The 20,606-nt window shown below is 42.2% G+C and overlaps 1 protein-coding gene and 1 pseudogene across 1 annotated transcript in view; one reads left to right on the top strand and one right to left on the bottom strand.

Annotated features, from left to right (window-relative positions):
* Window positions 1–5,662, top strand: part of CPE (carboxypeptidase E) — a 110,841-nt gene extending 105,179 nt beyond the window's left edge. The window contains exons 7-9 of the mRNA XM_059065875.2: window positions 291–390; window positions 2,932–3,050; window positions 4,881–5,662. Coding sequence (XP_058921858.1) covers window positions 291–390; window positions 2,932–3,050; window positions 4,881–4,979 — 318 coding nt within the window. The 3' untranslated portion in view covers window positions 4,980–5,662. The remainder of the gene's footprint in view (window positions 1–290; window positions 391–2,931; window positions 3,051–4,880) is intronic.
* Window positions 5,663–13,187: 7,525 nt separating this feature from the next.
* LOC131758028 (tetratricopeptide repeat protein 19, mitochondrial pseudogene) lies at window positions 13,188–13,971 on the bottom strand (annotated as a pseudogene).
* Window positions 13,972–20,606: the final 6,635 nt, after the last annotated feature.

Here is a 20,606-nt window from a genome sequence, read left to right on the forward strand (position 1 = left end):
TTGACAGACCTTTTTGTTTTGTTTTTGTTTTGGTGGTTTGGGATGTACTTCAGAGTCTTCTTTGACTCAGAACAAGATATCAGTTTTCAGGGGGTTACTTCTCATTTGTCTACTTGCGGAAAAGCAGAGTAAAGAGTACACAGAACATTCAGTGGCTTTTTTTAGCTTGTTTTGATTCTTAAACAGTGAGGATCTGCAGTATTTTGCTAGAAAATAAGGAGAGGTTTGATTGAAGCATGTTTTTAGGTCCTTTCTAATACAGATTTTTTGGTTGTTCTTGACCATCACAGATACACCGAGGAGTTAAAGGATTTGTCCGAGACCTTCAGGGTAACCCAATTGCCAATGCAACCATCTCTGTGGAAGGAATAGACCATGATGTCACATCTGGTGGGTGTTCTCTGCTGTGATTGGAGGCTCTAGTATTGCACACGAGAGCCTGGTTACTTCTTAGCATAGTTATACTTCTTACACTGTTCTAAGCAAAGCAATTAAATGCGTCATGTCTCTTTACCCCTCTCTCCCCCCAGCTTTGATCTAGTTAAATTTTTTTCTGGGGGAACAGGTCAGGCAATTACTCAGGATGGCTGCTGCGCTTAGAAATTGGGGTGCAGCAGGTGGCGCCCTTTCCTCAGCTGTCTCACCCCAGAGCTGTGAGGCGGGGCCATCTGCGGGAGTTTTCGAGGCAAAGGAAGATGAACCAGCTGGAATGAAAATCCTGATCTCTCCTAAGAAGAAGTACTAATGAGCTGTTAATTGGTGAACCTCAGGAGGGAGCAGAAGAGTAGGAAGGATGGTAACTGTATTGTGTGTCTAGGATTTCCCATCCATTTCTTCATTTAATCTGTATCATAAATCCAGGTGTATTCAAGGCTAAACAGGATGTTATAGGATTGAGGTTGATGTTAGTTATTTCTAAGTTTAAAGTCCCATTTCCATTTTCCTACTTTGGGGAAAATGATGTATTTTCCTGGCAAACCTACCTACTCCTGTTAATAAATATCTATCCAGCTCATTTTAGTGTAACTCTCATTTGTTGGGATCTTTCCAACAACAACAATATCTTTTTAGCTATAAACTGTACATGTTTGTAGACCATAGCACTAATTAACCTTTAGTGCCCAAACATCCTATACCATTACCTGTTTCTTAACCTCCACATTTATAATGTGTATTTTTTAATCCTGAATATTTGTTCTCTAAAACTCCATTTATTTATTCATTAAACAATACTTATCAACACCCCATGAAGTGCCAGCCCAGCTTCCAGACCAGTATGCTAGAACCTGTGCCAAGTCATTGCTCCCTTTGCCCCCAGGGAGGGGCTGCTGAAGGACCCAGGCCATGTCCCCTGTGGCTACAAGTAACTGCTTCTGTTAACTAGCGTAACATACAAACATTATTTTCTCTGCATTCTGATGTGAAAAATTTAGAAACATCTGGACGTTGGGAATAATTATAGGTAGAAAGGAATGAAATCTGAGGAGTGGGCTCTGGGACACTGCAGCTTTTCTAGGGCAGGGTGAGGTGGTAGGGAGGGATGAGCAACAGGGTCTAAGGTGGAGAGAAAACCCAGTGCCTTGTTCGGGAAGGCTGGAATGTTTCAGGAGAGAGAGAGTGTGAAAAGTGTCAGGAATGAGGAAGCGTGGAGAATCTTGTGGATAAGGCAGAGTGGAGAGTCTTGATGAGTCTATTTCAGTGGACCAGCGGAGCCCGATTGGGGAGGGTCGAAGGAGAGAGGAGGAGACACATTTGAAATGAGTAGACAAGTCTTCCCAGAAATTTTGCTGTAAAGCAAAGAAGATAAATGAGGCACTAGCTGAAAGGAGATGTAGAGTCCAGAGGTAGAATGGAAGAGATGGTGATGGGGGTTTATTTTTTTCTGATGGTTTCCATATTCACAATGAAATACAATGTGAAGCATCAACAAAGAGTGAGGATGAAGAGGATGCTTTACAGGTGTTAGGAAAAGGGAGACTGTCCACTAGGTCCTTGGTATTCAGAGTTTGACCCCTTCCAGCAGCTGAATTCAGCATCACCTGGAGCTGGTCAGAAATGCAGAAGCTCAGGCCTCATCCCAGAGCTAGTGAATTAGAATTTGTACTTTACTGTGATTGATGTGCACTAATCTAGGAAATGGGAGAGTGAAAGGGCTTGGGAGGAAGACAGGGCAGGACCAGGGCCTGTGGAAGGCTGGTGTTTGTGGACAGGAGACAGCTCAGCTTGGGTGTGTGTTTTCCCCAGCCCCTCGCAGCCACAGGGGCAGGCAGAGAGTAGAGGGGGTGGGTGTTACCCAGCGCTGGTGGTTTGCCGGGCCTATAAGCAGGTGGGGAACAGCACATAGGTTGAAGGATATGTGTGTCATTGACTGGGGTGCGCAGGAACCTAAGCTGCTCAAGGAGAGGACGGGGCTGTGAGGGGAGGAATGGAAACAGAAATCCTCTGGAGGGCTGATTGAAAATGCAGTTCCTAGAAGGCAGCCAGACCAACTAGTCTGAGTCTTTAGAAATCTAAATTTCTAACAAGTCCCTGAGGGTTTCTGACGAGGTACCTTCAGCCACACTTTCTGAGACACTGACCTAGACTCAGACCCGAGTCTTCACAGCCAGATGCTCGGCAAGAATGAAAACATGGTGTCAGATGGTGGGATCCCACGGCCTGGGGACTTGATATATCCATTAACCTGTGTTACTCCTGACATGATTATGATGATTCATCATATTAGAAGATTTATTAGACAATTTAACATTAATGTCTGTAAAATTGCTGTAAGTAATGATGCCCTCTAGAGAGTGTCATGCTCTTTTTAATGGAATTTCATTAAATTCAGTAAACATCTACTTTAAAAACAGGGAATCAAAATAGAATTTAGATGGCATAACTATGCATTTCATATATGTGCCTGTAACTTGAAATTTTGTTGCCCTGCAGCAAAGGATGGTGATTACTGGAGATTGCTTGTACCTGGAAACTATAAAGTTACAGCCTCAGCACCAGGCTATCTGGCAATAACAAAGAAAGTGGCAGTTCCTTATAGCCCTGCTGTCAGGGTAAGTGATTGTGATAATAGCTAAAATGTATTAAGCACTTACCATGGGTCAGGCATGTTTAAGTGATTATATTTAGCTTTCATAATAATTCTGTGAGATAGAAGCCATTATAATCCTGTTACCATCTGTTAAAAGATGAGAAAACTGAGGCCTAGCAAAGTTAAGTGACTTGCCCAAGGGCTCAGTGATTGATTTAATACCACTCAGTGTGAAGCTCTATTACCATTTCTCAGTTTTTGAAGAGATCCACCAGAAAATCAAATAAAACCTTCAAAAAATGAAGCTTTTATTTGCTGACCTTGATTTCAATCTCAATAATATTCTGTTCAATTTATCTTTTTATCCCTAGCACCTAGTATAATATCTTACTGAATAAGTATTTGGAAAAATAAATTAGGCCTGCAAGGTAAATTTAGACATTAACTAAACATTTATTAAGCACACACTCTGAGCAAGGCCCTCTATGCTAAGAACTATCAAGAATGATACCTATTTAAGTAAATACCATTTATTTTACTAGGAAGGTGATGGAGATAAGACCAAAACTCTTTTAGAGAAGGATATTACTATTGTCCTTGTATTACATTACTATGGAATGGCCTACAGAGTTTCCAATTTAAAAGCTTGAAAAGAATTTATTGTGTTTTTGTTTATGTCCCCAAAGTTTGGGGTATAAATGCTTGGTTTTGCAAACTAAATATCCTGAGTTTTTAACTGTTGCTTTGGTTTCGATTGTGTGTATGTATATATTAGGTTGGATATGTATTAAAATCAGGAGGTAAATTTGGGCAAGTAAAACCTGGAAAAAAGTAGCTCCAGAGCCAGGTTGTAAAAGGTTCAACTATTTTGACCCTTAGCCTTTCTAGCCCGTGTGAGTTCAAGGAGGTATTGAGTAATCACTTTCTTAAATAACCACAGGCTCAAGTGGCCAGATCAAAGAACTCTTAGATCCATGTGGAATGGGGCATGGCTATCTCCTGGGCCCGGGGAGGACTGGGGTTTGGAGGTGCATATTTTGAATAGTCCTTTGTGCAGAAGTGTATGAATTATCCATAGACCTGATGAGGATGCCCAGTTCATAGGAGAGTTGCGTTCTGGACTACTGGCCTTCGTGGTGGTTTGGAGATGTGTGTATTTCCATCAGTTTCTTTAGCAGATTCAAGATTCTAGAAAGCAGAACCCTGTGGTTTGGAACACCAGGACACCAAACCGCATTCTTCCATATTCCCCCAGCTTTTAGGAGAAAATTCAAGGTTGGCAGGAGAAGCTCACTGTATAGTCAAAGGCAGAAGACTAATTATAAGCCTTTGACTAATTATAAGTTACATCTTTTTATGGGGGAAAAACTGCCTATAAACAATCTGCCTGGGCTTCCTTGGTGGCACAGTGATTGAGAGTCCGCCTGACGATGCAGGGGATACGGGTTCGTGCCCCAGTCCGGGAGGATCCCACATGCCATGGAGCGGCTGAGCCTGCGCGTCCGGAGCCTGTGCTCCGCAACGGGAGAGGCCACAACAGTGAGAGGCCCGCGTACTGCAAAAAAAAAAAAAAAAACAAACAAACAAAAAAACAATCTGCCTCTAAATAATCTGCTTTCCAATAATTCTAGAAAGCTATTAGATCAAAGCACATTTGAAACATAATGGCTTTTGATATTTTTCTTCCCTAAAAGTATCTTGTTGCTTATCGTGAGAGTTTTTTTAGGATATACTTTAATTCAAGTGGCTGGATTGAGCTTATTTTAATAAACTCTACACCTGCTGTTCTTTTCTCAGTTTTTAAAAGTACGTAATGAGTTTGATAACAATATATCCTTATTTTCTCCTTTAGGTTGATTTTGAACTGGAGTCATTTTCTGAAAGGAAAGAAGAAGAGAAGGAAGAGTTAATGGAATGGTGGAAGATGATGTCAGAAACTTTAAATTTTTAAAAAGCCTTCTAATTAACTGCTTTTAATCTATATAATGTAGTATGATGTAATATGGCCATTTTCTTTTAGATTTTGTGCAGTTAATATTTAACATTGATTTATTTTTTAATCATTTAAATATTAATAGGCATTACTTAAAATAGACTCAAGTAAAAATGTAAGAACTTGGTCTACAATGTTCATTTTCCTACATATAAGACACAGAGGACCATAGAAGAGATTTAAGTGATTTTGCTATTTTAGGTGTAGATGCAATAGTCCATGTGTTATTTGCAATACAGAACTTTTTGAGTAATTCTAGCTTTTAAAAGTTAGTCCTTTTAATGTAATCGGTGACAATGTCACATAATGAATGCCATCGGAAAGGTCAACAGCTATAGCTTGAGTTGTGAGCACTCTACTGCAAGACTTAAACAGACCTGTGTAAATTGTCGTTTGTCTCTTGTGCTGACTAGCTATATAAGCATGATCTTGTTAATGCATTCCTGATGGGAAGAAAATGTAAACGTTTAGCAAGAGGTTTTATGAAAGGAATGGAAATTGACTTCTTGCTTATACATATCGGGGCAATACTGTTATATTATTCAGCTGGCTAACACTACTTCACAGTGTAGGGTTTCTCTTGGTTGTCAATTGTCCCAGAATTGCATTCTGAATGAATAAAGATTAAAAAATCCCTATGATCTATATTTTAATTCTCTATGATTTTTGGTCTAGAGTTGTGGTCTTGTGATAACAAACATATGTATTCCCTTGAGAGTGGCCTCTCATTGGTTCATCCTGTATATTTTTAAATTTATTAAGTGACTGTTGTATATCAAGCACAGTGCAAGCTCTGTGTATATTATTTTGGTGGACAAAAGGTTCTGATTCCATGATCTTATGGACCAGTTGTGGACATAGACTTTAAATAAATATACACACAAATAAATATGTAATTAAGCATTGTGATGAGTAAAGTGACAGGAAGGACTAGTGTGTGGAGAAAGAGAATGTCAACACAACTTAATTTAGAGTGGATGAGGGGATTCAGGGATGGCCTCTCAATGCATGTAAGCCCAGACCTAGGCTGTGAGTAGGTGTGAGCAATGCAGAGTTGCTGAGTGTAGGGGTGCATGTGTATGTGCATGGTGGTGGTGGTATGGTTGAGCGGTGCTCCAGGTACAGGTTTTTGATTAAATAGTGCTAACCATTGTAATAATAGACTCCCAAATATATACTGGCTTAAACACAATAGAAGTATATTTCTTACTCGGGTACCTGTACTGGGCAGAAGACAGAAAGATGAGATAGCTTTTCTCCACCCAGTCATTCTGGGTCTCATTCTGACAGATGATCTTCCATCTTCTACATGTGGCTGCCTGAGTTGCCTGGTGGTCATCTCCATTGCAGCCAATGGGAAAGGGGAAAGAGCACGGAGAAGCATGTGGGGGATATCTGTATGGGCCAGGCCTGGAAGAGGTATACGTGACTTGTGATCACATCATATTGTCTAGAATTGTATCCTCTGGCTATAGTGACTGCAAAGGATTCTGGGAAATGTAGTCTAGCAGCACACCTAGGTAGGTGAAAAGAATATGATCTTTGGTGAGCATCTAACAGCCTCTGCCAGATAGAAGGAAGAGTATGTGAAGATGCATTAGGGTAGGAAAGAACATGGCTTGCTGGAGGAAAAAGGACAGAATGACTGGAGCAGAGATGTGGGAAGTGGGAAGTAAAGGCCAGGAAAGTTGATAGGTACAAAATCATGCAGGACATTATGGACCAGAATTGAGGTTATGGGATTCTGTTTTTAGAATCACTGAATGGTCTTAAGCTAGGAAAGGACATGGTCTAATTTAAGTTTTAAAGGCCATTCTTGCCGCTGTGTCCAGAGTAGAAGCACGAGCAGAGACTAGTCAGGGCCCAGAATAGTGGCGACTTGGATCAGGTTGTGGCAGTAGAGATGAGAAGATGTGCGTGGTTTGTGATGTATTTCAGAGGTGGAATTGACAGGCCTTGGTGAGACATTGGATGTGGGTGATGAGGAGGCAGGTGTCACAGATGACATCATGTTTCTAACTTGACCAAATGGGTACATGGCATGTGGCATATTGGAGAAGCACCAGATTGCAAAGGTGAGAAGAAAAAATTTCAGTATAGGAAATGTTAAGCTTGAGATGCCTATGCTTGTGATATATACAAATGGAAGTGTTGCATGTATGGCTGCATAGTCTATGTGTGAAGCTGTAAAAGAGGCCTGGGATTGGAAATAGAGATTTGACAGTAGTTGACATACAAATAAGGTGCTATATTATTTATTTATCCAAACTAGGGCAGTTTTGAGAATGAAAGGGGCACAACTAATTTTGCCAGGACGGCAAGTACAATTCAAAACTGCCAGGGGCAACTTGGGAGTAGGCTTACCTACCTGTAGATGGTATTTAAAGTCATGAGAATATATAAGATCCTGTAGGAAGAGCCCATAGAGTTAGAAGGAAAATAGGATCCGGACTGATCTCTGAGGAACTTCAGAATTCTGCTCCCTGTGGTTCATGTCAGACAGGATAAGCTAGGCTATGCTGCAGTAAGAAGCAAAACCCTAAATCTTAGTGGTTTAACTTAGTAATTTCATGAAATGCCTATAGGTCCCTGTAACTCTCCAGGAAAGTTGTCCTGCAGCGTGTAGTGATGCACCAGGAATGTTTCAGGCTCTGCTGTGGCTCTGCTGTCTCAACATAAAGTTTCCTTAGTCTCTTGTCTTGGACGCAGGGACAGATACCTGGAGTCACTTCCCTCCACAGCTTATTGACAAGACCTCGGCACTTAGCCTCATTGAACCAGAGCATTTGGTGAGCAACACTGTCACTACCTTCTGGCCACCAGCATACCTTTGCTCTTCTTTTTCCAAATACAGGTTTCACGTAGCTCCTCCACAGGGGAGGCAGCTTAAAGTCACAGCAAATCAAGGCTTTGAGCTTCAGGTTTGGGATTTTTGAGGAGTCCCATTATAGCCTCTGTATGAGGTCTGCATATGGCCACTCTTACTCCAGAAACTTGTGCACTAAAAAGAGAGGTTCTGTGCATCCCTCACACCCAACATACAGTGACAGAACAGAGTCAGCACTCCATTCAGAATGGTGAGGAGTAAGAGGTGCCCAGCATTCACTGGTCTGCAGCAATTCTGAAATCTTGCTGAACAGATATTTTATAGGCCTCCTCTTCAGGGGATGAAGAACGTTCCTGGATTCAGAATTGATTCTATGCTCTGGGAAGCACTTCCTTCCTCATTGTTCCCCGTGGCCATGGCCTTGCCTTCTTGAATGTCTCTCTCATTCACTCAAGACCTAGGTTGACAGAGGCCCCAGGTCACTGCAGCAGAGGGTAAGAGAGACCCAAGAACCAAGAACAGACTTGCCTTAGGCTGCAGGTGACACATCAGCCCTGCTTACATTCACTGGGCAGGACTAGTCACATGGCCTTGCCTAACTGAACAGGATGCAGGAAATACTGCGGGGCAAGTAGAATATTGGCCTCTGCCACAGGGCCATGCAGACAAATCCACCACTCATTTAGCAGTTGGAAGGAAGGTGTTAATTTCATGTAGTCCTACCCTTCCAGCAATTTGTGATTATGATACAGGGTTTCAAAGGTCTAAACTATCCTGGTCATGGTCTCAACATGCTCAGATTTTATCTGATGAGGAGTCTAGAATTGACTGTTGTTGAGAAGGACTCTCCTTTCATTTGGTTAATGTTTCTATGTTGAAGGACCCCTACTGGAATGAGACTCTTGGCCTCTAGTCCATCCCTCACTCACTCTTTCCTACAAGGAAGCCTCACTTGTTAGGTGATGACTGGTAAGCTAATTGGGTGGAACAAATCTATTAATATAAAAGGACAGTAATCTTCCCTTACCCTCCCTTACTTGCCCCACGCAGAGGCAGCTCCAGACTCTCCCCCAGGCACTGAGGGAGGCTTTGTGTGTGCGTGCTGGGATGTGGGAAGGGCTTGTAGGGGTACAGTATTAATAGGCTCTTTTGTCCACAGATCTAAGGTCACTTTCTCCAATCAGTTTATCAGTAATAAAGCTGACAGTTTAACCTGTTGGTCACCTGTGTCTTATTTTTGGCTGGTTCTGAACTCAGGAATGGAAGAATCCCTAAAACGTTTAAGAGATATAAATAATACGTTAGATGTAGTGCTTTTTTTTTTTTTTCAAAAGTGAAATGGGACCAGCACCTCTTGCATTCTGAATACTGTACTTCTCTTATCTCTAGGATGATACTTACCTTTTTTGGAGGTTATGTTGCATTGTTGCCTCACATAAACTTAGCATAAATGTAAACTCTGAACTAAGATTTTTGATTTGGTTTGAAACTACAGGTTAGAGCAGACAAGAACATGGGGGATATGAGAGCTGAGCGTTAAACAGATTGGACTGTGAACAACAAGACCAAATTTTTTTAGGTAATGAAAATCAGAAAGGGAGAGGACTGGGCAGTTGATTTTAATGAAATAATGAACATATTTGAACTTTTTTCCCCTCATTGACAAAATCAGACATTTCTATGGAAGGAATAGCTAATCTCAACTCACATTTGTTTTATTGCGGTACGCGGGCCTCTCACTGTTGTGGCCTCTCCCATTGCGGAGCACAGGCTCCGGACGCGCAGGCTCAGCGGCCATGGCTCACGGGCCCAGCCGCTCCGCGGCACGTGGGATCTTCCCGGACCGGGGCACGAACCCGTGTCCCCTGCATCGGCAGGCGGACTCTCAACCATTGTGCCACCAGGGAAGCCCTCAACTCACATTTTGATTTTCAATTCTTCACATAAACAAAGATAAACTTGGGGAAGGGGAACTATGAACTTCAATATTCATATTTTATTTATACAACCTCTGAAATCTTTCAACAATTCGGTGTTGTGGGAGAGTAAAAACCCATCATTTGTTCCAACATATGACTCAACTTGTCTTTTCAAAATTCTCACGAGGGTTGTCTTCTGTGGTCGGGATTGGATGGCATTTGGGGTGTCTGCCTCAGGAAAGTCCGACAGAATAATGCTGACTTTCAGGTCTCACTTTGTGTCTGCACTACTTCCTGCTTTTGCTGTTCTTAGGTAAATATCATTCTAGGTACTTATGAATGTTCTGATTCTTTATCCTTTATTTCTTTCTACTAGACAGCCAACTCAGTTATAACTTGAGTTTGTAGCGTAGTGTAGTACATACCTTTAGTTTCATGTGATTAATTTAAATCATTGCAAATTCCCTGAGAATCAGTGTTTTTAAAAACAGAGCAAAACTTAGTTGGGTTAAGGGTCCTCAGTGCAAACCAGGCAGATATTGAAATAGTCTGCAATGGCTGAGAAAAGAAAAATCAGCTTGATGAAGCTTCTAGGAAATGTTTATGATGCCAGGGGCCACAAAGCTGGTTTTGTATTGCTTTACTTTTTTCTGCCTCTTCTAGTTTTTAAACTATCTTAGCTCTTTTTCCCCTTTCCCTTCCTTTTCCTTTCTCCATTCTTCTCTTTTGATGTTTCATTCATCAGTTACCAAATGCTCATCCTGTGATGTCTCCCAGAGAGCCAAATAGCACATCTCCATGGTCCATGGCCATGGTCATCGTAGTCATCATCATTACATCACTAGTGTCCTCACCACTACTGAGCATGTGTTTGTGCCACACTCTGTGCCAGGCATTTTGAAATGCTATATTTTGAAACCCCACTGCAGCACTGTAAGATAGAAGTGTCGCAGCATTTCTATTTAACAGATGAAGAAACAGATGCAGAACTTAAATTCCTCACCTCGTGCAGCTGGTAAATGACAGACCAACATTAAAACTCCTAATTGCTTGACCCTGAGCCTGTCCTGTTACCTCATTTCTCTAGCATGACCCAGAAAGAGTTGTATTCTTGATTAAACATATTGTTTTATTCTTTTGATTACTTCACATGCTTAGGGTTTCTGGGTAGTGTTTATTACCTACTCTGAAAGAAACCCTTTAAAGATAATTTTAAAACATTTTGCAAAGAAATACAATAAGATCCTGTTTTATAGTTTCTTGCTACATGGAATTAGTGTGAATCAGTTCATTCCATCAAGTTCCCTGTGGACATGGTGATGTTTGGCCCTGACATGAATGCCATAGAGAGATGCGTTGCACGATTTACCAGGACATGTCAGTAACAGCAAAGCAGGGCTGGTGAGGAAAGGAGAGCTTGGCACCACTACTGCCCCCTATTGCCCCCTTCCTCCGAGGAGGCAGGGATTCCTGGGCAGCTGACCAACTGCAGGTTCTGGTTGCAGAAGTTGTCTGTCTTGAGGTTGTAGTCAGGACAAGCTACAGCAGGAGTGGATGGGAGGGTATAAAATGAAATGCTAAGGGCCCTAAAATCCGGTAGAAATTGATGTAGACAACACTTCAATAATGGGATGAAGGAATCAAGACCCTTAGTGTTAAGACTGCTCTCCGCACAGAGAGAGGCTTCTGCTCGTGGACAAAGTTCCCAGTCGGTTTACAATCCTAGGAGGAAGGCTGGCAAGGGGGCACCTCCGATGCACATATTAAATGAACTAATGTGTGTAATGCATTTTGAAAACTGCGTGGCATGTAGCAAGTGCTCAAGAATGTAATTATTGCTATTACTATTCAACAATGTGTTATTATTACTCAAAGATGTGTTATTATTTTTATTACTACTGCTGTTATTGCAAGGTGGGTTATGAGATTTGGTACTGAAAAACTGGGACCATGGAAGAAACCCGAGTAAAAGACCCACAGGTGGGACGAGTGCTTGGAAATGAGGTGAAAACCTAGTTATCAGAACTGCAATCGTATAGTATCGAGATGGAGATAAGACTCTTGGAGCTGTTTAAATATCCCTCTGTTAGATCAGGATCAGTCCAGGCAGCTGAAGTTGACTTGAGTCTGACGGTGGTACCAGTGGGCAGCAAAGGGAAAAAGGTGGGGGCCTCATGCAAAAGGGTCTTCCATTTTAAAAATTTTATTGTAGAGTGTCTAGTTTATTATGAAAGGGTTCTCCCAGTGTGTACACAGGAACCCAACTCTCAGTTTATCCTGCCCACCCCACCCCCACTGGCATACCAGCAACAACAGGGTTCCTTCGTGGTACCTAGAAGAACCGCAGAACTGCTGGTGTGAAAACATCATTGTTGTTTTAAAGTACCTGTGAAACAGATGCAATGTTTAAAGTGTTTTTAAAGTACCCTGTGTTGTGTACTTTCCACACTCTGAGGCAGTGTGATAAGGCTCTCAACACAGCGGCCTATCCAGGTAAGGTCATCCACCAGATGCATTCTTCCAGGGCTAAGACTCTCACTACACACGAGGATACCGAGACCCAAACTCAAAAAGCCAGAGCTAGGGTCCAGGGCACTGGTTCTTCTACAGCACCAGCGGGACACATCAGAACGACTGGGAAGCTTTCAACACTACACCTACAGGGCCCCACTCAGAGTCAGAGGGTTTGGAGACACCGTGACCAGGTGCAGAGGAGTGAATGCTCAGAGAGCAGGGATGTAGGGGGTCGTCATTCCTTGCCCTCCTTTTTTCACAGTTGTATATAACCAGATACATACAAAAACATACAGTTCACTTTTATTTATAATCAAATGGGTGCCATGCTTTCAAGTGCCTAATTCCCACTTTAAAACTTCATGCTGGATGTTGGTGGCAAGCTAAGATAGTACTTTTTTATGCATTAAATCCCACACTGGGCTTCAGGAGATAGACTATAAGAGAAAATAACGCACCATCATCCCCCTTTGCCATGAGACCGGTAGCTCTGGTCTGCCAAGTATTGATAAGAGAAGGCAGCAAATCAGTGAGACAAAACTCTTGTGGGAGAGACACCTGGCTGAAATGCCAGACCCCACCCCAGAGGGAAACTGGCCCCTCTTAATCTAGAGTTATTCTCAGACCAGCATGGACAGCACCTAACCAAACAGCTGCTACAATGGAAAGCATTAACTGACACCTGTCCTTAGAAGCAAAATCAGGTGGGGATGAAAGTTTTCTTTGCAAAACAAACGTGGCCGTGTATACAGTGTATACTGCTTATCCTCCAGCAAGGCTAAGTTGAGGGGACTTGAGTATCAAGGACAAAGAATTTAAGCCATTGATCAGGGTGCCACTGGGACTAGAATAAGAGGTGTTACTATAAATTCCCTACAACAAAAAGGGGCCTAGAGCTTGATAAGGTTACGACAAAAGTCTCCTTTTTCTTGACATCTCAGCCAGTTCTTCCCTGATGTACTGCAGAGAAACCTCATCTCTTTTCAGCTTTGCTCGCTTCAGTGCTTCCTGGTAGATCTCTTCTGCTTGTGCATATCGTGCTCTGTGCGTCAGGGCTGCAACCAGATGACTGAGCAGCGCGTGGAGCTCAGGGTGCTCCGCCTGTCTCGCCAGGTCTGAGGCCCTCTGCGCGTGAACACAGGCCTCATCAGAGCGGCCCTGTGCATCCAGGGTGGTGGCCAGGTCACTCGGCAGCATGATGGTCTGTGGGTGTCTTTCTCCTAGTATTTCTTTAGAAATCTGCAAAGCTTTTTCATTCATCCTTTGTGCCTGTGATGGCTGCTTGGAGAACAGAAGGTAGCGGGCATAGGTGTCTAGGTACATGCCCAAGAGGAGGTGGGTGTTGGCTTTCTCTTCCACTGATAAAGCGTCTTCTGATAATTCCTTTTCTCTTTCAATTTTTTTCCTCTAGAGTTGAAATGCAGAATTCATAACCAGCAAGAGTCAATTCCTATCTATTCTGAGCAGCATAAATAGTAGCCAGCTTTAGAGAGATTTCTATTATTGCCTTGTCTTCCTGTTCCATGGCCCTTCCAAGCAGGTAACTCATTGTTGGTTTAAAAAGTTTTTCCACCCAGTCGTAAGTGTAAGTGATGGCCTTCTTGTTATCACTCTTATAGGCAAGATGAAGAGCATCACACAAAATTAGCTCTGCCTCTGCTGGTTCATTTTTCATGAGGCACAACTGCCAGCAGCAGCAGCAGCAGGCCCGGGCCCCGGCCGTGTGGCGCCCCTCGGCACGGCGGCTCGTATACAGCGGGCGCCGGGCCTCCCGCCGGCCCCGGCCCCGCTGCCCCACCGCAGCCTGTAACAAAAGGGTCTTCTTTAGTAATATTTTTAATGTCAACTATAGCAGTATTTGAATAACGTAAAATGATCTAAAATAATTATTCGTACTTTTTCTACTCATTTCTGTGTTTAATCAGCAACCATTTAATATTAAGGCCAGAATGATACAATGAAAAAGAGCAATAAAACCATAATGAATTTATACTTCAAGATTTGTGAGGTTAGTGTCAACCTCCACTGTGAAAACTTGGTGTTTCTGAAATGTCATCAGCTAAACATCCATGTGGCAAGTACAGTGGTGGAAGATGGTGGGACACGGGGTTACTGGGCATGGGTGTCTATCCTCAGGTGTCTGTTGGAAGGATGATGATGTGAGAGAGGAAGGTGCATGGTGTCAGGTGAGCAGCCTCCCCTTGAACAAAGGTGTCCCAACATCGACCCACAAACACAATCAGAGCCTGATCAACAGCAAGCAATACATCTGACACATTTAGAAAACTTACGGGGAAGAAAACACTGATGAAGTAATAGACACAAATAAACCTGCCCTTTTTACTATATAAACACTTAAAATGTACCTACTGCATTTGCTGTAGAACTGGAAGAAATACAGTCTTTTTCTCATATTTCTTTCCTATATGATTTTTCAGAATTAAACTGTAACTGGCTCTGTGTCTTAAAACTGATCTGGCCGAAAACCTATTCATGGACTTAAAAAAAACTGACTAGTGAATATTTAATGAATTTCTAAGAAATCACTAATTGATTACAATAAAACAAAGCATAACACATGTACAAAATATGTAAACAATGATACAATGACTTTTTGAATAGCTTAATCAGTGGATGAGTTAGTCAAATTTCATGAGTTTGAACATCATAATAATGCATTCTCCTTGTCTTGATTAGATAACGTATGATTTTCCAATGAACATTCTGGCTAAAACTGCTGTTTCTTCTCACATTTTACACCAATATTTATTCTAGAAATTCCTGAAAAATCAGCCCTGACACCACCAGGCCCATGTCCATCCCTGCCCTTGCAATGAAACAGTCTACAAGCAGCTGGCCACAGTCATTTGCCCACAGCCACCCTCCAGAAACTTCCCTGCAGATTTCCCTTTGTGTTTATTTTAAACCTGAAATTTGAAGAGCAAGATGGTGAGGAAAACATATTGAGCCTGACCAGGGCTCCGTGCAGTTGTTGGAGTCCTGGCTTATCTGGTCACGTGAAACACGGCTGTGGGATTTGGAGTCTGGTCAGGGAAGATTAAAGTGGTGGTGGTGCAGCATTCTTCACTTTAAACCTCAATATACTTCCCTGTGCACTAAATACACAGAGGTATTTCAAAGCCAAGTGTGTGTGTGATTAAAGGAAGAAAGCGCCAGCTGTGTGTGTCCACCTCAAAGTCCGACCACATGTGCTCTTTCAGTCTGCAGGAGGCACTGACATACAGGCAGGGCTAACAGGCAGATGTGGAAAAGGGATTAGGTGCTGGAGTTTTGGTTGAGTCCTTCTCCAAGTGAATGGTCCTTCAGGCTGCTGCCCGCACAAACTGGGTCATGGTATCTCTTCTTCCTTTTATTCACCCATACAGAAATAAGAATGCAACCCCCTGGCAATCAGAGCATGAGATAACATAAACTCTAGATTCATATCTGGGGCAGCTGTGAGCCTCCATAAACTGTATGTGGCCTACATGAACAGATCCTTTGGGATTATACCTAAACAAAGAAATAGAAAAGCAGGAAGTTATTTTTTCCCCACTTAGGAGTCACTTTCAAACTTGGTATCATTATTTTTGAGTTTTTGCAACATAAAACATGCACCCATTTCTTTCACATTTCTTCTTTTCTGTTTTCCTGATCACGTGTGTCTCAGGCACATTTTATCTGTCACGAGTCTCTGTAACATCCTTTTGCCTGTGTCTTTCTGCCGCCTCTATCCTTACCCCCCGGCACTCTCCTCCTCTGCCCCTCTGGACCTCTCTGGGTCACGACTGCATTTAGCCAAGAAAGGGCTGAGGTCAAGCAGCCTAGGTGTCTCCTTCCTCCTCCTTCCCACAGGCCCTCCCTCTGGGAGGGACCATCCTCTGTCTCAGCCTTTTTCTGGCAGCTCGCCCTCTAGAGGACCCCATGCATCTTCTCACAACCTCTAACCCCAGCAACCCCAGCCCTGACCCTGGGAGCCCAGATCCCAATTCTGGAATGTGCCTGGCTTATCTGCAATCGGATCCCTGAGTGAAACAAATTTAGTAGAGAATTAAGTTGCTTCCTTCACTATTGACAAATATGAGAGACTGCAACCTGACTAACTTAACACTGGGAAAAATGAGCTCGAAAGAAGAGGCATCGTGGTGGGGAGAGAGAGCCCTGGGCTCTGCTCAGGAGACCTCACTGAATGATAGGTGGGGTGGGCTTGGCACCTTCCGGAAGCTCAATCTCCTCATATTAACTAGAAGACAGTATAGTTGTTATTAAGATATTTATTAAAGTTCTTTTCCTGATAATCCCATCAGCCTACAGATAGGAAATTCTCTATAGAATGTAAGGGAAGGTAAAAATGGAAGGCACACTAAAATCTTTAGGTTGTGGTATTGTGTTTTGGTTAAAATGTACCACAGCTCAGACATAGCTTTGTAAGGGCCAATAAAATCTGGTCATAAAAAAGTTATGGCTCCTAAGTGTCGGTAACATTGACTTCCTGAGCAAGACAAGCAGTCAAGCCCTTACACACACTCCCTCCACCACACGCCCCTCACAGAGGGGATCTCAGGAATGTAAAGAAGCCCAGAGTCTGGTGTAGCAGCTTTAGGGGGATAGGAATCGGTGAAAACTGGTGCTATAATGAGGGAAAGGGCAAGGCAGGGAGGTGACACACTGCGTGCTGCAGCTGGTGTCAAACTGGGAGATGGTGCTCTGGGTCCAGCTCCGTGCTGCTGACACAGGAAGTATCTCTCTCTCCATCTCCATCTCCATCTCCATCACTGTGTCAGCTATGCCCAGGGGCTGTTAGCACAGAGCCCTGAGAGGATCCTATCCTGGAACCAGACATGTGAGAGAAGAGGACAGGTAGGCAGATGGTGGTGCCACTTCTATCTTTGTCTACTCTCTATTGTTAAATAGACCTGTTTCTTTTTAATTTCTTAGAATTTTGCATTAAGAATGCCCAATTCTTAGAGAGAGTTGAAATGAGCTGTCTTTAAACTTCTCACTACAGCTTAGAGGGCATTTTAAAATAGTTTTCCTGATACTTATCAGAATAGTGTTGAAGAACAAATGAGATTATGAGATTAATGAGATTATAGCTACTGTGCTATTATATTGATACTAGCTACTATAATATTGATATTATATTGATGTGAGATCCTGATGACGTATATTTCCATATATGCATGTATGCCAAGTAAGAGCTAAACAGTTAAGATGTTGTGGGTGGAAATTGTGCATAACTGTTTGGGAAAAAAGTATTTCTGAATTTTAAAAGGGATATTATTAATTTTTTTTCTTGCAGTAGGTTGTTTTGCTAAAAGACAAAAGCAAGTATGTAACAGCAGCCAAGTGATAAAAAAATACACTCTGGCTCCAGCTGCTTTTGGTAATCTGCAGCCACAAATATTCTTCACGGTATAAATGCTCTTAATAGAGTTCAGACAGATCATGCAAATTTTTAGTTTTAAAATATTGCCATTTATGTGAACTTGTGATGTTTTTTGAATGTCAGACTTTGTCATGGTCTTGCAACTCTTTTTTCCCCTTTCCTTTAAAGACCATCATTTTGGAGACAAGAGGAGGCTAGAGGATGAGGGTCAGCCAGTGACTAATGTCGCAGGATGCGATATAACTAAACAACAGCAGCTTCCACTGCTATTCTGCGGCATTCGGTGCCTCGTGTTTGCTGGAAGTCAAACGTCAGAGGAGATTCCTCACACTCATTCTTTTCGTTTTCCTCAATACACTTCCATACTGCTGACGGTCTGTGAAAAGTTCTTGGCACAGGGCCTGGGTAAGTGCTCAACAAGTGCTACGTGTTAAGTCTGCTTCTGGTTTATTCCGCACCCTTTGAACGGTGAATTACAGGATGTGAGAGAGAGAGAGGGAGCATCACAGTCTGTCAGGAAAACAAGCCCCGCTGGGTGCCCAAGATCTAGAATAAATTCAGATGGGAGAGAACGAACCCAGGTTGCATGAGGGAATGAGGGCAAAGGACAAATATCCCTGTCCTCTTGCCCCATCCTGTTGGGTTTCTTTGGAATCCCCTTTGAGATAACCTCAGACATTCCTGCCCTCTGAGCTCAAAGACCATGAGGGCCTGGCTGGCAGGGTGGGTGGATGATGCAAATCACATGTGAAATAAGGGGCAGCAGAGTGGTGGACTTGGGACCAGGATGAGGCCTGGGTTGTTTCACAGGTGTTTTTTGTTTGTTTGTTTGTTTGTTTTAAAACATCTTTATTGGAGTATAACTGTTTTACAATAGTGTGTTAGTTTTTCCTTTACAACAAAGTGAATCAGCTATACATATACACATGTTCCCATATCTCTTCCCTCTTGCATCACCCTCTCTCCCACCCTCCCTATCCCACCCCTCTAGGTGGTCACAAAGCACAGAGGTGATCTCCCTGTGCTACGCGGCAGTTTCCCACCAGCTATCCAATTCACATCTGGTAGTGTATATATGTCCCTGCCACCCTCCCACTTCATCACAGCCCACTCCTCCCCCTCCCCATATCCTCAAGTCCATGCTCTAGTAAGTCTGTGTTTTATTCCTGTCCTACCACTAATCTCTTCATGACATTTTTTCCCCTTAGAGTCCATATATATGTGTTAGCATACGGTATTTGTTTTTCTCCTTCTGACTTACTTCACTCTGTATGACAGACTCCAGGTCCATCCACCTCATTATAAATAACTCAGTTTCATTTCTTTTTATGGCTGAGTAATATTCCATTGTATATATGTGCCACATCTTCTTTATCCATTCATCTGTTGATGGACACTTAGGTTGCTTCCATGTCCTGGCTATTGTAAATAGAGCTGCAATGAACATTTTGGTACATGAGTCTTTTTGAATTATGGTTTTCTCAGGGTATATGCCCAGTAGTGGGATTGCTGGGTCGTATGGTAGTTCTATTTGTAGTTTTTTAAGGAACCTCCATACTGTTCTCCATAGTGGCTGTATCAACTTACATTCCCACGAGCAGTGCAAGAGGGTTCCCTTTTCTCCACACCCTCTCCAGCATTTATTGTTTCTAGAGTTTTTGATGATGGCCAATCTGACCGGTGTGAGATGATATCTCATTGTAGTTTTGATTTGCATTTCTCTAATGATTAATGAGGTTGAGCATTCTTTCATGTGTTTGTTAGCAATCTGTATATCTTCTTTGGAGAAATGTCTATTTAGTTCTTCTGCCCATTTTTGGATTGGGTTGTTTGTTTTTTTGTTATTGAGCTGCATGAGTTGCTTATAAATTTTGGATATTAATCCTTTGTCAGTTGCTTCATTTGCAACTATTTTCTCCCATTCTGAGGATTGTCTTTTGGTCTTGTTTATAGTATCTTTTGCTGTGCAAAAGCTTTTAAGTTTTATTAGGTCCCATTTGTTTATTTTTGTTTTGATTTCCATTTCTCTAGGAGGTGGCTCAAGAAGGATCTTGCTGTGATTTATGTCATAGAGTGTTCTGCCTATGTTTTCCTCTAAGAGTTTGAGAGTGTCTGGCCTTACATTTAGGTCTTTAACCCATTTTGAGTTTATTTTTGTGTGTGGTGTTAGGGATTGTTCTAATTTCATACTTTTACATGTAGCTGTCCAGTTTTCCCAGCACCACTTATTGAAGAGGCTGTCTTTTCTCCACTGTATATCCTTCCCTCCTTTATCAAAGATAAGGTCACCATATGTGTGTGGGTTTATCTCTGGGCTTTCTATCCTGTTCCATTGATCTTATTTCTGTTTTTGTGCCAGTACCATACTGTCTTGATTACTGTAGCCTTGTAGTAGAGTCTGAAGTCAGGGAGCCTAATTCCTCCAGCTCCATTTTTCGTTCTCAAGGTTGCTTTGGCTATTCGGGGTCTTTTGTGTTTCCATACAAATTGTGAAATGTTTTGTTCTAGTTCTGTAAAAAATGCCAGTGGTGATTTGATAGGGATAGCATTGAATCTGTAGATTGCTTTGGGTAGTAGAGTCATTTTCACAATGTTGATTCTTCCAATCCAAGAACATGGTATATTTCTCCACCTATTTGTATCATCTTTAATTTCTTTCATCAGTGTCTTATAGTTTTCTGCATACAAGTCTTTTGTCTCCTTAGGTAGGTTTATTCCTAGATATTTTATTCTTTTTGTTGCAATGGTAAATGGGAGTGTTTTCTTAATTTCACTCTCAGATTTTTCATCATTAGTTTATAAGAATGCCAGAGATTTCTGTGCATTAATTTTGTATCCTGCAACTTTACCAAATTCATTGATTAGCTCTAGTAGTTTTCTGGTAGCATCCTTAGGATTCTCTATGTATAGTATCATGTCATCTGCAAACAGTGACA

The sequence above is a fragment of the Kogia breviceps genome, chromosome 6 (genome assembly GCF_026419965.1).
Source record: "Kogia breviceps isolate mKogBre1 chromosome 6, mKogBre1 haplotype 1, whole genome shotgun sequence".
NCBI lineage: Eukaryota > Metazoa > Chordata > Mammalia > Artiodactyla > Physeteridae > Kogia > Kogia breviceps.